Source organism: Leptinotarsa decemlineata, unplaced genomic scaffold (genome assembly GCF_025532065.1).
Source record: "Leptinotarsa decemlineata unplaced genomic scaffold, Ldec_3_MD MMD2_P_RNA_scaffold_12, whole genome shotgun sequence".
NCBI classification, from domain to species: domain Eukaryota; kingdom Metazoa; phylum Arthropoda; class Insecta; order Coleoptera; family Chrysomelidae; genus Leptinotarsa; species Leptinotarsa decemlineata.
Window position 1 is genome coordinate 1,676,823 of NW_027412526.1, and position 16,922 is coordinate 1,693,744.

The window sequence follows — 16,922 nt, forward strand, 5'->3', positions numbered from 1 at the left end:
GGTAACCGCTGTCAAAAACTTTCGAGAAGTACCGGTTAGTAATCGGTTGCTTTCGGACCATACCCTGAACAACTCGGAGAATATGACATTCGTAAATGAAAACGCCATACAGGTTGTTTAGATTTCCGAAATTATTGAAACCAGTTATTCTCAATTTTTCATATGAACGTATGAGAAGAAATTCCTATTTTTTGTAATTTCATAATTTTCTTTTCGTAACCATTGTTAGAAGTTGAATCTGCACACTTTGGTTGTACATAATTCTATGAATTTCTATTTTTTATAGACAATTTAGTTCAGTCTCTAACAAAAAATTTGGGCTCAATTAATTAATATTAAAATAATAATTTACCTAATTTTCGGTAATTCCTATTTAACATCCATATTTCACCAATCTGTTGGGACAGAAACCAGGTTAGCATGTTGCCAAGTTAACGAAAAGTTGAACCAACGTAATATCAATGTGGAATAAAATATATTAAAGAGGGCGTGACTAATGATTATTTATAGTGAAATGTAAATACATGTAACATTAGTATAGATAGACCATTCAGGCAAATATCTTGAATTTGCCCATTCCGTTCATATTTTGAAGAGTTTGTAAATTTTTACAGACCATCATACACTGCGAAATCGTCATACATGTGAATTTATCATACATAATTATCCAGATCAGCATTCAGTAGACTATTGAATATTTCTATATTCAGAGAATTTCCGAATAGAATTGAAATCATGATACAAACATTTTTACGGACGACGTTAACCTTCTTATTCTCTCTAAATAAGTAGAGCTAGGTTTATTCAACTTCAAAAAATAAGAGAAATATATATAGCTTATGGAATAATAGATTTAAGCGAGCTAATTAAAAAACAACTTCAGAATCAAACGGTCAGGAATATAAAAGTCAACTTCTGGTTTTGTTCCTACTTTTATATTAGTCGAACAAAATGATCTTTCTCGGAAAGAATGAAAGATCATAGAAGTGGTTTATCCAATGAGATTCAAAGAAAATTTAATAACATTCAAATAAAACTGCAGGATTTTCTGAATGTAAAAATTTAATCAGCTTCTGGTGGAACAACTCTAAACAGAAGCTGAACACAGCGAGTGATTGATTCTGAAACAAAAAAATAATATATTATTTTATCACAAAAAAACATGAAAATTCCTACCCATGATAGTTTTCGGCCTGTGATTGTAGTAAACGAACCATGAATAAATTGCTACGCCTATCAGCATGAATCCCAAGGCCAGCAGATACTTAGGAGTCGGGTCCAAAACAATTGGAATAACACTCAGGTACAAAGCTACTACGAATATAAAAATAGGCACTACCAACGGCACCTGCAATATACCACAGATAACAATTTTTTTCCAACTTCCCAGTTTCAATTTTTTCAAACAGTCTTGTCAATAATGAAAGCCATTCAAGGAGAAGAAAAAAGTGAAACTTGTGGTTATAAAAATAATTTCCCACCTCAACTTCATACACGTCCCCGACAACTTAGCCACCTTTCAGAATTGACAAATAATATTACAGCGACGTTTAAAACAGCCACAGAACTATAACTAGATATAGTTCTGTGAAAAAGGCAGAAAAATTGTAGCAGTGACTATTATTACGGCACCGTTAAAAATCCAGATTATTTGTAACAAAAATACAATCGATGTAGAAATATTTTATCATTTTGGAAATTATTTTTGTCGGGTGAGATATTTATTGAGAATGTATTATACGGAGTGTTAGTTGACAAATTGGAAAGTTCTGACAAATGTACCAACTGAAATTCTATGATGCATTCCTACTCGACCAGTCCAATACTCGATCAAATATAATTCATAACTCACTTTATACGGCCGCTTAGCATCTTTCATCGTCTTCCTCATCACCAATAAGGATATCATCGCCACTCCGTAAAAGAACCATATCAAAAAACTCGCAAACTCAATCAGCTCCAGCACTTCTCCAGTGGAAATAAAAAGGAAAGCGAGCATGCCTTGCAACAGAACGGCCGGTAGAGGGGTGAGTTTTTTGAAGTGCACGTAAGACAGGCTTTCCAACATGAAACCGTCTTGCCCAGAAACGTAACACAACCTGAAATTGCATGGAGTGGTTTGTCATACAAGATTCGAGCAGGGGCCCAGAAATGTAACCTCGTGGAATACCGAATTAATTTTTCCTGAATAACGGACGTCTCACCTTGTGACTCCGAACTGAAGACTAAGAGCGCATCCGAACGTACTGAGGGCTACGCCTAGCGGGATGACCGCTGAAAATGACCCGAATATCCGCTCTCCGAATGTTACTGCTACGGCCTGTGCGGTTATCATCTCGTTGGGGGTCAACACTGTCATGTAGGACATGTTCATGAAAACATACAAAATAGTCACCATGGGAACGGCTATAAATATACTTCTTGGGATATTGCTGGAAAATTCCCCGATTAATGCATTTTTGTGGGAGATAATGATCGGGGAAGCTACTACAACAATTGTTTTGGAGATAAATAGTAGTAATAGTAATTATGAATAGTACACTTTCTCAACACCTTCATTATTCTACTATTCTATTCTACTATTTTCGGAACTTATTTCGACCTAGACATTTTTATGACGCAAATACCCAACAGTATGTTGTTATCCGAACTTCATTTTGATTTTGTAATTCGGCCTATAATGGATAAGTTTCTAAAGCTTACGGGAAAAATCACTGTCGAATATTATCAATATCGAAAAAATCGTTTTGCACGCCAAACATCCCAGGAGTTAATGACGTATTACTTCTGTATCTGTAGAGTAGGGAGGGTGAGTGTGAGCCCATAGCACTTAGGCCACATGTGACCCATTGTACATCCTCCCGAGGAGTTGTCCTCCTAGGTCATCGTCCATCCTGTCCTTTCCAGGAAGGTGGACACCTCTCTGGGAGACATCTCCTTTATATCGGCAGGTGTAGGCCAAGACTCGCCGAACACACACTCTCTTATTGACGGGCACTCACATAGGACATGCCTGACAGTCTCATTTTCCTGTTCACACATCCTGCATAGAGGTGTGTCCACTAGCCTCATATTCTGGAGGTGTTTCCTTAGTTGACAGTGGCCAGTCAGAAATCCTACTGTCAGGCGTAGATTTTTCCTGATCGTCGCCAGATATTTCTTCGGCACCAGCTTCCCAGGGTCACCCAGGGTGATCCTGGCAAGATTGAATCCTTTGATTCCATTCCATTTCTTTAGGGAGCATGGGTGTAACGTTTGGCTAATTTCGCAATTGTCGAAGTCATCATGCCGTAGGTGCCACTGGGTCCTAAAATTCTTAGTCCAGCCGCTTCCTTGGCTAAAGAGTCGGCAATGCCCTTTAACCCACCTCAGGATAATGTTATTATCTACCGAGGCTTTGGCAAAATCTTGGTGGCACTCTAGTACTAGCCCTGAGGTAACACGTCTGCTCAAGGCTAATAGGGCTTGTCTGCTGTCAGTGCAGATTGTTATGTTTTTGCCAGAAATTCCTTTCCATGTTATTTCTTTTATGGCGATTGAGATACTAGCCAGTTTTGTTTGGACCACGCTGGTATTTTTTCTCATTCCCTATTTAATCCATAGGCTTAGTGATCTGGAGTACACTCCACATCCTGAGCCTTCTTTGGTTTTTGAGCCGTCTGTATATATGCGTATTGCATTTGTAGCATCTGATTCTGTGTTCTGTTTTATTTGTATTTTGTAGGGTTTATTAAACACAAACCTGGGTTCAATTGCATCACCGGTTGCCTGCAGCAGCGGTTGCGCAGGCAACTATGGCTTCCCGCCATAGGCCCTGCCTCAATTGAGCCATTCCTACTTCGAGGTTTACACCAGCCGTGCGCAATCGTAACATGGCCATCAACGCACCTCCTTAACGTACAGGTCCAGAGGGGTCAGACCCGTAATTAATTCCATTGCCGCGGTTGGTGTTGTTCTCATGGCTCCTGTGATGTTTAAACAAGCCAGTCGCTGTATTTGATATACTTTTTGGATGGCCGTTGCTTGTAGAACTTTCGGTCCCCATGCAATGGTCTTATTATTGCAGTGTAGATCCAGATGACCACACGTACTAGTTATAACAGTGAATTCCGGAGATATTCAATTCTAATTAGTACGTCATCAATATGGAGGAATAGTCTGAATCTTTGATAATTATTTTCTGAGCTAATTCACATCACAAAGTATTCGGTTGTTGCAAAGGTTTTGTCCGTTTCTATAAGTCTACTTTAAACTGTAATATATCAGTGAATACTTGTCCGATTTAATCGATATAAGCGACATTTGAATCGGGGCACTTTTGCCAACGTAACACAGGTTGATTAATTCCGTCAGCATACGAATTGTGTGCTCGAGATTCGATGGAATCGACGAAGGCCGTTTTGTCTGGTCCTGATTGACGGAGGTTCCACCGGTGACAAAGTTCAATTTGACTTCTAAAGATACTTGGACGAAAATCGCTCAAAATTTAGAAAAAAATGAACAAAATTCTCTGTCGATCAATATATACCACGAAATATTTGTTGAAATATGGAGCTACAAAAACACATGACTATAAAACGTACAAAACCTGGCAGAAATAATGAAAGTTTGAGAAATTAGGAAGAGTGGGTAATTCTCCATTGTTACTACAAGATTGAATGAGGATTGTGGAGACTTGGTGATTGTGGTGATAATAATGATAAACTCACACTTCGGGCCGTTTCAACTCTTCAGTTATAGCTGTCACAGATGACCTGAAAACACAGAACTAAGCCAAAAAATCCCTTGCAGAGAATCGACTCAAATAACTTTCAGAAAATACTTTCCACTCACCATCCATCGTATGCCCAAAGGCCGCTGTAGAAAGCTAAAGCAAAGTCTTTGGGCGAAGTACTGGTTCCCGCGAAACCTTTCGTTAAATTGTCGGTGTTTCCTAAAAATCATCTGCTTAAATCAATTCGTAAACCTTCATAGGAAAATAAAGAGCCTCCAGAATTATTTGAGTGAGCAGAATGATTACACTACCTCTGAAAATTTCGTAGATTCCTCCACATATTACTATCAAACAAGCTATCACTTTGAAAGAACCAAATATATTCTGAATTTTGACATACAGCTTCACACTGCTGACGTTGATGTAAGTAGTGACACCTAAAATATAGAACAAATCAGCAGGAAAGTGACGCGAGGCCGATATTTCAAGAAATATCAGTACTGTGGTTACTAGAAAGAATTCAGAGTCTACATGAATAAAAAGACCCAAATTCTCAATAGTTATATAATATTTGAATACTTGACTTGATTTTACATTAAACATTGTTTAACTAACTCAAAAAAACTTACCCAAAGCAACTAAGGCAATAGCAGTGATCACTTTCTGGTTTTCTTCTTGGTCGCTCATACAAAAGAAGTCAAGGATTGGCTGACAAAGATACTGTGAGAAAGTGAGCAAGAGCACAGCGATTTCTGCTGGTCGTATAGCTACAGTCATAATCCACGAGTAAATGAAGGCAGGTAGAGGGCCCCAAAACCTATGCAGTGGGCTGAAGGAATCGACAAAATAAGCGTACTCCGATCCCGATCGTGGTACCAGAGTTCCCAGTTCGGAGTAAGCCAAGGCCCCTAAAATGAAAACGTTTCGAATAGGCAGCACACATGTATTTTTTCGGTCTTTCGAATAATTGATGGGAATTAATATCGAAATAGTGAAACATTTCTAAACTCTTTTTTCCCAACTATTATTCGTGCACGCACACTAACAAATATCATAATCTCAGTTGTCTTTGTGCCTACCATGATAACTGTCAGACACAACCTTTCACGACCCCGTGGCATTAGTCACTTCCGAATTTTGTCTAAGCTTACGGCAACGTAAAAATTCAAAAACGTTCTGGACAACGTAATATTAGTCATTTCCTAGTTGAAGTGTCTAAGTAAACGGTTCAGTGAAATGTCAAAAAATGTTTCCACTAACAGTGTCTAACTCCACACTACCGTGTTCGGAGTTAGACATTGTTAGTGTGTAACACCCACAAACTCCACCTGTTGAATTAGGTTCACACCTAGTAGAGATATCATTCCGCATGCTATCCACGTCACAAGGCACATTCCTACAGATCCGGCATACTTCAAGGCTGAAGCTGGTGATACAAAAATTCCTGAGCCAATCATCACGGCTAATATATAATTCACGGCGGAGAATAGGCCCAGTTCTCGCTTGAGCTGGACTTTACCCCCATTTTCTGGATTTTTGGTCTCTGTAAAAATTAAGAAAAGTAGGTGAATAAATGAAATGGTCACCAATGTAATATTATAAAAAAATACTTTTTGTTTCGATTTCAAATCTGATGAGTCGCATACTGACATCGATAGACCTGAGTTCTGCTCTGGTACCGATGTTGCTAATACATAATAATAATTATAAAAATATTCATTTGAAAGTAATTATGTATATTCGAATATACTTTAGGTTTATGAATGAATATAAAAGATCACACGAAGCATCAGATGTTTGTATGTGACTGAGAAATTTCTCATTGAAATATTAAAAAAAAAACAGGTAAAAAAAACAGTGGATGAAATAATACAATTGATTAATTGTAATACATAGCGTGAAGTACAAAAGGAAGTCTGAAATATTTGCATTACGCGATGATTTAACACAGGATCAGCCGATTGCAGTTGAATCTGATTGGCCAGCGTAAGGGTGCTCATTTATTTTACCCAATAGATGCAAATGTGCGTGGTGATCATGCTTTTATTATGCATATACCTTTGTTTGGGTTACTTTGTTTGTTGGATGGATATAGTTTAGTTTTGTTTCAAGTGTTCTGCTTTTTTGCAAAAGAGGTATCACAGATTAAATGCATCACTTGCTTCATTCAATTTATAACTAAAACAATGTTATTGAGAATTTTTTCAGGAACTTCTTTTAAATTACTTTCAGTGAAGAAAGGGAGGTTTTTGATACACTGTCCCATCCCCTTATGCAGTATATTAGATGAATTTGTACTAGCGAATAATAATGGATGGGGCGGTGTATAAAAAACCGTTGAATTCTTGAATCTTTATTCAAAAACCGAGAAATGTATTTCCATAGATGACTGCCGCCATATTTAATTTTGAAAAATGGCTTCTACGTCGCCATTTTGATTAGAAATTCACTTCTATCAAGAACACTTTACCAACACCAGAACAAAATTGCGGTCTCTCGACGGGCATTTCACTCAACAAGTTAGCGTCCTCGGAAGACCAAATACTACTATAATAGTGTTCTTACATGCCAGTGGCCTAACTACACTACGTTAGTAGTATCTAACTACTACCTAACTACTACGTGGTATTGTTCCTATGCTGAACTACCTTTTTTTTAATACCTCTAATTTGTTATGTATTTCCTCTAGGTAAGTGACTATCCCCTGCATTTTTCTCTAATATTTATCTGTATTTTTACATGTATACCCTGATTAATCACCTCAACAATAATGGATTCTACACAATTGCATATGCAGATGACATAGTTATCTTGAAGACTGGCAAATTTGTGAACACACTGTGCGATAGAGCGCAGGATGGGTTCAAATTGATAGAAACATGGTTTAAGGAACACTCACTGTCGATCAATCCCAAGAAGACTGAGATAGTCCTTTTCACCAGGAAAAGAAGTTTATCGGGCTTAAAACCTCACGAAATCTTCAAAAGCCAACTAAACTTCTCTGAAGAGGTGAAATACCTTGGTACTATCCTCGACAGGACGCTAACATGGAACTCTCACCTACAGAGTAGAGCAAAAAGAGCATATGTGGTTTATGAGCAATGTCGAAGGACAGTTAGACGCGCATGGGGTCTTTCATCCATTGCTCCGTAAGTTCTACAAGCAACGGCCATCCAAAAATTATATCAAATACAGAGACTGGCTTGTTTAAACATCACAGGAGCCATGAGAACAACACCAACCGCGGCAATGGAATTAATTTCGGGTCTGACCCGAAATTAATTCCAAGACCAAACAAAGGGTCAAATCTGCTCATGAACTGATTAGCCATAAAAGGAGGCAACGGGTTTCCCATTGCCGTACCCTCATTTTGCCCATAAAACAGAAATGTACCCTTACTTATCGCTGAAAGAGAACGTTACGTCCTATCAAATGACCCAAAAGAATATACAGGGTTCCATTCGATACTTTTGCCTTTGGTTTTAATTTCCGGTTGAACCGGTATAAATTTTCATTTGTTTCATCACTAGAAACATCGGTTTCCGAAAAACAATACCTCCGTTTCGAATTTCTTAACCCACAAACAATTGAATGATCTTCTATAATGATTTAGTTTCGGCATAGAGCTTACTGTTTCGAAATTTCTAGTCTTTTATTTTCGAAAAATACTATAAGAATTATGTACTATAATATTACTTGTTTTGTCTTTAGAAAATGAGAGAGACGGCAATAATCTTCTATAAAATTAATCAGGCGGGTGTGACAGAAATATTTTGAATTAATTTGTGAGGACCAAAATCGCCACTTCAAAAATATTCTCAATCTTGAAAAATGTAGGCCAATCGATACAAAACTCACCTGACATTTTATCAATAATCTACACACTTGCTTCACGGCAGCATGTCTCGAAAAGAAACTTTGCTCTGATTTCTATCACTAGAGGTAGATACGAGTATCTCTTTCAATTCCCGATAAGACAGCAGCCGAAATTTTATCGTCCTTAAGCAAATAACAAGTAAATTGTTTTCAATTATCCAATGTACTACTGCCGATGATGTACGAGTAATATAATAACATTGCACTCCACTGGCGTTTTGTTTTATCAGAAATGTTAATGACCATTCACAGCCGTGTTTATATCTCAAGTGGAAATTCAGTATAATCTGAGGTGATTGGCAGATTAAGTATCAGAAAATCGTTTTACTGATTTTCCACAGAAAACAGTTTTGAAAAACTGTTTTGTTATAAAGTACTGTTCCCAAGTACTTCATTCATTTCATTATCTTTCGTTAAGGGTCTGAAATATGTTATCCAGTCTGTGTACCCATTTGTGCCATTTAGAATAAAAGTCAAAAAGTACTTAAAAGTACAAGAACTATCGAAATTTATTTTATGAGCTCAAAGGTTGACGACATGATAAAATTGAAGCATCCGAGAGTCTACATACTTCTTATTCAAGACAGCGAAAATATCAAAATAACCCTTGCAGAAACATCTATATATCAGTAGCAGGCTCACGACATTAGAAATGTCGGGGACTAGTCGCGAATTCTTGCGGACTTATTCGATATATCGGGTCGCTCCGACCTCCGGGCATGGTTCTGGTGACCCGGTGTCGCGAAGGGTTTCAGATTTTTGAATTATTCGCGGTTTAATTGAATTGAGATAAAGGGAGTCATGCGCGAACCCGAGGGTCGTTTGGGGGCTTTTAGCCCCCTCCCAGTTGGGGAGGTTGCTGGGAAAGCTATTTGAAGGTGCTGAGGTGTTACAAGACACAGTTTAAGACGCGGTTTATTTGGCTAGCTGACTTGAGGTAAAAGTCAGGAGCGTACGAACTCAGAAGTAGGTCGATTGGACTTCCAACGGAGTTCTGAGTGAATTTTGAAGTAGTAAATAATTAGTAGTATTTATAAATTGTGGTTCAAAATAAAAGTATTGATGGAAAATGAAGATTTTTGTAGTTACTCAACTTTTTTTAAGAGCCATCGACGTTTCGGAAAGTAAGCAGAGAAAGGAGTTCATCGTGATGATCAAAACAATCAGTAAATGATTCAGACACGAAAAACAACTCATCCTGAGAGATGACTACAAATTTAATCAACACGCCAGTGTCAAAAAGAGGTATAGTCGGATATACGATACGGTTGAGACAGTTTGTGATTTAGTTGGTTATCTATAAGAGGAAGTAACTATAATGCGTTTGCATTGATGACTCATTTGATAATCATCATCAAAAAGTGTTACATATTGTTGATTTCTGTTGGTTGTATCTCAATTTACTTAATAAATAAACTTACGTTAAACATAACACATGGGCTACATAACACATGAGCCTACGAATAAAAACGCGTTATTTTTATACACCATAAATATCACACCGCACACATCCTAAAATACCGACGCTATAACCTTTCTAGCCGATTGTTGTGGTTTCAGGTGCTTTGGACGAGGATCACCAGTTGCTCTCCACTCAGATGACGACCGTTTTGATTCAGGATGAAGTAATAGATCCATGTTTCATCCATTGTCACATATCGACGCAAAAATTCCGGTTTGTTATGTTTGAACATGGTCCAACACCACTCAGAATCATCAAGACGTTTTTGTTTTTGGTCAACAGTGAGCTCGCCCGGCACCCACTCATGCCATATAAAGCCAACACTTTCTTTTGACATCATTACAATGTCAGCTAACTCAGCCAACTTCACTTTTCGATGATTCAAAACGATTTTGTATTTTTTTATGTTTTCTGGTGTTACTGATGCCTCATTTGGACGTCCACTGCATCTTCGGTGTCTCTACGACCACGTTTAATTAAACTTACGTTTAATTGTTGTTTCTGATAGAGCGGAGTCCTTATAACACTTTTCAAGTCATTGCTTCACTTGAACGGTATTTTCCCATCAAGAAGCAGTGTAAAATCCAAATCCGAAATTGTTTTTGATCCATTGTTTTGAAAATAACAAAAGTAGTGTCACTCTTAGCACAATGACTCACAAATTTGTTAGTAGAATATCATGAAATCTCAACAGCTTCCTTTTGAAGGTTAGAAAAAGCGGTGAATGCATTAAGTCTAGCGCCATATATGTGTTAGTCCCGAGACTTTTCAGCCCATGTTGAATATATAGTCTCTATACAAAGGTATTAGACATATTGAGTACATTATATCAATCTACAAATATGCCCTAAAAGAATTTTTCACTAAAATTGAAAAAAACATATATCTAGAGATCCATAATAAAACATTACATTTCGACTAGTGTAATCAATACACGGCAAGTCCGTCCCTGTCTGAAACTAAAATAGTGATCATTAGCTGCATTTCTCGGTTCTCGGCGACGCTTTGATGCCGCTTTCTATGATAGGTTTCCGGTGACAATCAAGTAGGTATTCATTTAATTCAAATAGATGCACTTTAAGTGGTAGTTTTGTAATTATTTCAAATAGTTGCTTGTGAATCCCGATTAGTTTGTACCACACTACTTTGTCACACTCAGAACCCAAAAAAACTAATGTGTAATATAAACTCGTCTTTAAAATTCGAAACAAGATATGCCTCGACGGATCTTTCAGAGAAACCAAAACTCTATAGTTGAGATGATGCAACAGTGGCCAAATCAAACTCCCTTTTAAGGGTGAAACATGGATGACTTTCTTACCCTCAGTTGAAGATGCAGGGACCAACCACCAAACATACCTCGAACAATCCTTCAGCTCCATTCTCATCAAGAAACCAACATAACCGCATTAAATTGTGGTTCTATATTTAATAAAAGAACGTGTGGGATGCACGAGGGGAAGAGAAGGAAATCGAATGCCATCGCGCACTTTGCATGGGGTTGCACTCAGTTCCACGAAAATGTCATCACACAAACAGAAATCGTTGGAAAAATGTTGGTTATTGAATTGTTTTTCTTATAGGACATACCAACCACCTTCATTTATATTTATAGAATGATTAGAGTGCAATATTATAAAATCGTTATGAGACTATCCGCGTTGCCGCGTTTTCCAAACACAATATTGACGCTTTTTTGGCTATAGCGACATCTCTCGGATAAAACCTGAAGGTCCATAAGCAGATGGGTCGATTCATTTAAAAGAAAACATTCCCATGTTGTTTGAATTCTCTTCAAACAACGTCATGCCAGTTGGCGTTGTTTGAAGGGAAATGAGAAGCAGCCACTTTATTTAAATTTATAGAATGCATTTTGAAAAATCATTAGATGAGTATTTATTGACGCTTTATTGGCAGTAGCGACATCTATATAACAAAACTGGACTTCAAATAGAAGACAACTTTTCTCTGTGAGCCTCTAGTTATCTTTTTTTCGGGAAAACTACGGAGCAGGTGACATCTAGGTTTTACAGTACGAACGTCAAACTCAAGGAAAACGGTTACAAATATTCAAATAATGGTTGTTCCACTCATTTAATGTAATACTCCGTTGTACAAATGTGAAATTCTGCTCTTGATGATAAACAATCATTCTGGAAGATATTGTTGATTGTTACTGATAGTTTGAATACGATATTCAGACCTGTCATTTGCTGCATTCGAACAGACGCTTGATCGTACAAGCAGTACTTTTTACGTCAATGTCTGGTCATAGTATTCCTTGAACTTCATTACAACTTGAATTAAGGTTTTTGAAATACTCTGCAATAGGCGGACAGGGCTTTTAACATCTACGGCAGGGCAAGAACCATTTGAAGGTGCAATAAATATCATGCCATACGTCAATGACGTAAGAAGTATTTCCCGCTCGATCAAGCATCAAGGCCCTTGGTTTATTCTTTGTATATGCTGGTCTATATTCAAAGGTACATTCTTTAACTTGCCGAGATTGGTGACATCTATGGACGAAATAGCAAAACTAACAACTGCATAGAAAACTGCTGTCTAGTGGAAAATCACGAATGTCTCCATTGAACGGGAACAATGAGATATGTAAAGAAACGAAAAAAAAAAAAAAAAAAATAAAAATATTATTAGAAGCGCAAGTAGGTAAATCTTCTAAGTAAATCATTATTGAGATAACATTTTTCAAATCAAGCATTGTTTCTAGAATACCACCATAACGGAAAAACTCATCTTCTTTTCAGTCAATGAAAATCAAAGTAGGGGTAGATAACTATCAAGTATGGATACAGTTGAATCAAAATGGATTCAAAAAAAGTTTTTATTTTTTATGGAATAATGGAATGCAAGCAATAAAACTTCTAATCCATAAGTTTCTGTTACTCCCGTTCGAGTATCTCGCTATCGAATGACTTCATATTATGCTCCAGAAGTTGATCATCTATCCTAAATAACTAGTCTTGCATCATCAATATCCGGACATTGACCCCACACAAAAATAATTACTTTGTCTGTTTTGAATTCAAATTTCCCGCCATCTTCAATGTTTATTAACCAAAGAATGGTTCTTGTCTAAAAAATGTGTTCCACGTTGGTGTTTTATTTTGATAACTTCCCGAATTGAAACTAGTCCGGGGTGGAACTGAAAAATGCGAATCGTGCCGGTTTTATTTGCTTTTTTTGTCGTGGTAAACCACTCGGGTGCCGAATACAAAAAACCTACCTTACTCGTGTCGATTTTGGTGAGGAATAAAGCCCACACTTTACCCTATTTTTTGTCGAATTTTCAACGGCTGGATTATCCAAAAGATCGGATGTCTTTAAGGTGAGTTTATTGGGATGAAAGTGAATGATATCACCTCATTAACTTTCTATGTATAGGTGAGATTATATCACATGGAAGTAACAAATCAAAACATTGGGCTGCAACGTTGCCACATCTCTAATTAGTTTGAGATAATTGTTACAAAAGTCTGATAGTTTTGTAATGATGACATAACATTTACGTTCACAAAATTATTGAAGAATTGAGGTTATTTTATATCATACATAAAAGGAATTAATATTAATACCAACGTTCCTTTGTGATCAGATGGATTGTAATTTTGTTGAGAAATACGCATAACAGTGTGAACAATAAATAAATTAGAATTCTACATGAGACTATTTACATTAAATGTGTAACAGTTACATATTTTATGAAAGAAAGGTCATATAAACATTATCATTAATCTTCATTGTTTTCGAAATAACAGGGTGTGGACGTTATAATAAAAACGTTGTTTTGCATTATTTACTCAAAAGATATTCCACCGATTATGCTAGGAAATAAGTTACATATATATCCTTGAAAAATTTCGTTTCTTGTAAAAATCAGAAAATACTGATTGGAAACCATTTATTAACTTACAGGAAGATTTGTCGGGGAGTATAGAAAATGGAGTAGTTCAATCTGACAACGTTGCGAAAATACTCTACTATTCATTTAGAAAAAAAATTTGGAGATGCGATCGACCAATGATTGCCCTAGTGTTAAATTTCAACATTTATGGACAATTCAAAACATATTTTGAAGACAACAATGCCCGTGAATTTTGAGAGACCTTCAAACATTAAAAGCCCACTGCTTTTCCCGACAGATGTCGCAGTAGGGTGTATTTACTGACCATAGAACATGATTTGAAAATTTTGTGTGTGTTAGACTAGCGCTAGTTTGGTTCGCCCTCTGATTAGTAGATGGCAGAACTAAGCAAAAACATCAATACTCCTGCTCATTGGTCTTGACCATATTGTCATAAAAACTTTTGGTACTTATTTTGAGAGCTGCATAAAACAAAAAACGTGTTTGTCAGGGTCGTACTTGCCCAGATACAAAATTTGTAACATTTATTTCCCCACATGCGTTATTTACAACAGTATCGATTATATTCTCGGTAGATTTCACTTGAACCGTTTTTTTCAGGATAAGGAGCGACCATAATTCTGATGAGAGTCTAGAAATATTAAGGCTATGGATAGCTTCGGTAAAAAACGACTACCACTCTATCAACACGGAATTCATCGAGGAGGATCCCCGGTATCCTCATGAGACTGGACCAGCTCATTGGACAACAGACCGCTTCAACCATGTCATTAAGTTGAGAGAGTCTGCTTTGGAAGAAGGGAGGAAGATGTGGGCAGATTATCTACTGGTAACTCAATTTAAAATGAACTTCCAATTCTTGGGTTATATTGAGATTTCATTATAACACTGAACCAGTCGATTTCCTTCTATATTTCGGTTAAACATGGATGAAAGCGCTTAATTGTATAAGCGATTGTACGGTCAGGGAAATACTTAATTTTAAGATTAATTCCACTGAGTTCGTTCATATTCAAGATTCAATTAGGAAAGATTCGAAATCGGAGTCACTGGAATCGAGTGTTTTCTCGAAGTTTCCAACTTTTATTGTATAGAATCGTCCCTGACTGGCGCCCAACGAGGGGCATCAGATATACCGGATGGTTCGATGCATTCCGCTGGCTTTACTTTCGATGATTGAACATTATATTTGATGTGTTTCAAACTTCCACGTTATTTAATTAGATGGATTTAACTAACAACTATACTCGTGTCGAATATATGTTTACAATTTCAGCTGTTTAGCATGTTTAGTTTGTTGGTGAGAGGCATAAAAGTTAGGTTAGGTTCTGATTTCTGAGCATCGCTCAGAAATCGTTGAATTACGTCAATGGCGATCCAAATTTGATCAAAAGGGTCATAACTAGTGACGAATCATGAGTACATGGTTACGATATCGAAACCAAAGTTCAATCGTCCCAATGGAGGAGTCCAGTGGAGCCAAGACCAAAAAGCACGCTAAGTTCGATCAAATATCAAGGTATTGCTCACTGTTTTTTTTTCGATAACTGTGACGTAGTGCATCAGAAGTTCTTGACACATGGCCGTACGGTTAATAATGAACAGGAAATGCCCTTGCTGTTGGAGGTGGAGAGAGGGGGAGCAGGATGCACTTATAGTTGCTGCCACTCCTGCCACGCTACCTCTGGCAGAGCCCCGCATTGCCAGAGGAAAACTAATTACAATGAGGTTTCGCCCGGTTCCCCAAGGAGATCTTTTGTAACCGCATATCATCCGGCGGCTCATCCTGCGGCCATTCAGCTGTCAGCACGATTCCTTTTACCTAATTGGGTAGGCTAGTCCACGGTGGTATGTTTCGCAAAGGCTTTTGGAGAGTTTAATTCCCTTTACCCTACTTATTTCTGCCACTGACCAGGAGTCCGGCAACTCCGTCCGTAAGGCCACATTGGCTTCCCGGACAGGGCCTTCAGTCCCCTGGCCTTCAGTCCCCTGGCCGTTCCCCTGTCCGCCACCTGAGGACGTGCCCGATAGATAGCCCAACCCACAGGTCATTTGATGTATAATTTCTCAAATCCGAGGGCCAAATACGTAATTCCATTGAACATAATTACACCTTTTGGTAACGCCTATGAATCAGCGACATAGTTATTACACCGAAATACCTGAACGAAATAAAAGTTCACGGCAATCTGCCAAAACAGTGCTTATTAATTTTTGCATATAAACATTCACCTACTTTAAGAATAATCGCAAATATACTTAAGTTGCGACGAACCCATCATTGCGATGGTAATTTATACGAGCCCTCACCTACATCAATTAATGCAGCAATAATAACCCATCCGGTATGAATAAAGATTATGCCGCGGCTTCAATGGAAATGAGGTGATTTAATCGGATCGGGATTACGCTTATATAAGCTACAAGACGTGTTTTCATGCGGCGAATTAATAATTCGGAGACGAGAAGAAAAATGCAGGCTATCTTGTTTTGTTGTTTGTTTGCGGTTCCGCTTGTTTCGGCCAGGGTTGCGAAAGGTAAGTGTTTTCAGTAATTATATGCAGTTTTGTGTTGTACTAATACTTTGAAGCTCTGTCATGTGAGTCGAAATTTTGAGCCAAACAAATAAATTAAAAGTTACGTTAGGTTTCAAACATTCGTATGGAATCGAATTAGAAATCATTTACAGGATTCCTACACAATATAATGATTGAAAGAAGCAAAATTTCACTTACATGGAACGCTGTCATCCTCACTGCTAGACACCCGATGTTTCGCCGTAAGTCACTTGCCTTATCGGCTCCTCAGTAGCAAATACGGATAACATTATAAGAAAAAACACTCAGTTCGTCTATAATTACTCCCAGTTCGTGTCTGAAAGTAACTTTCTTCCCCAAAAATTAATCTCTACTAAAATATACTCTTTCAATCTCAAAAACTGTTGCAGTTATTCAAAATTTAGAAACATTTCTTAGAGAGCAGAA

At 37.5% G+C, this 16,922-nt stretch overlaps 2 protein-coding genes across 3 annotated transcripts in view; one reads left to right on the forward strand and one right to left on the reverse strand.

Annotated features, from left to right (window-relative positions):
- Positions 1–1,044: 1,044 nt before the first annotated feature.
- Positions 1,045–11,663, reverse strand: LOC111517694 (b(0,+)-type amino acid transporter 1). Of its 2 annotated transcripts, none has more exons than XM_023173914.2 (10): positions 11,374–11,663; positions 6,063–6,257; positions 5,344–5,622; positions 5,026–5,151; positions 4,834–4,933; positions 4,710–4,754; positions 2,205–2,432; positions 1,853–2,099; positions 1,177–1,348; positions 1,045–1,121 (listed from the first exon to the last, which is right to left on the reverse strand). In XM_023173914.2, exons 1-10 carry the CDS (start codon positions 11,438–11,440, stop codon positions 1,063–1,065), a joined length of 1,518 nt encoding a protein of 505 aa, XP_023029682.2. In that variant the 5' UTR covers positions 11,441–11,663; the 3' UTR covers positions 1,045–1,062. The 2 variants fall into 2 exon arrangements, with proteins under 2 accessions (XP_023029682.2, XP_023029683.2); XM_023173915.2 differs by lacking the exon at positions 11,374–11,663 and adding an exon at positions 8,573–8,763.
- Positions 11,664–13,113: 1,450 nt separating this feature from the next.
- Positions 13,114–16,922, forward strand: part of LOC111517693 (glycosyltransferase 25 family member) — a 35,612-nt gene continuing 31,803 nt past the window's right edge. Inside the window, exons 1-2 of the mRNA XM_023173913.2 lie at positions 13,114–13,401; positions 14,539–14,767. Of these exons, the coding sequence (XP_023029681.2) occupies positions 13,226–13,401; positions 14,539–14,767 (405 nt within the window). The 5' untranslated portion in view covers positions 13,114–13,225. The remainder of the gene's footprint in view (positions 13,402–14,538; positions 14,768–16,922) is intronic.

Excerpts from the sequence above, each read along its gene's own strand:
- LOC111517694 (XM_023173914.2), bottom strand. The coding sequence starts at position 11,440 with ATGAGAATGGAGCTGAAGGATTGTTCGAGGTATGTTTGGTGGTTGGTC. Across the intron at positions 5,623-6,062 it reads CGGAATGATATCTCTACTAG|GGGCCTTGGCTTACTCCGAA; the intron begins GTGTGAACCTAA and ends TTTTCATTTTAG. Across the intron at positions 5,152-5,343 it reads TATTGCCTTAGTTGCTTTGG|GTGTCACTACTTACATCAAC; the intron begins GTAAGTTTTTTT and ends TCTATATTTTAG.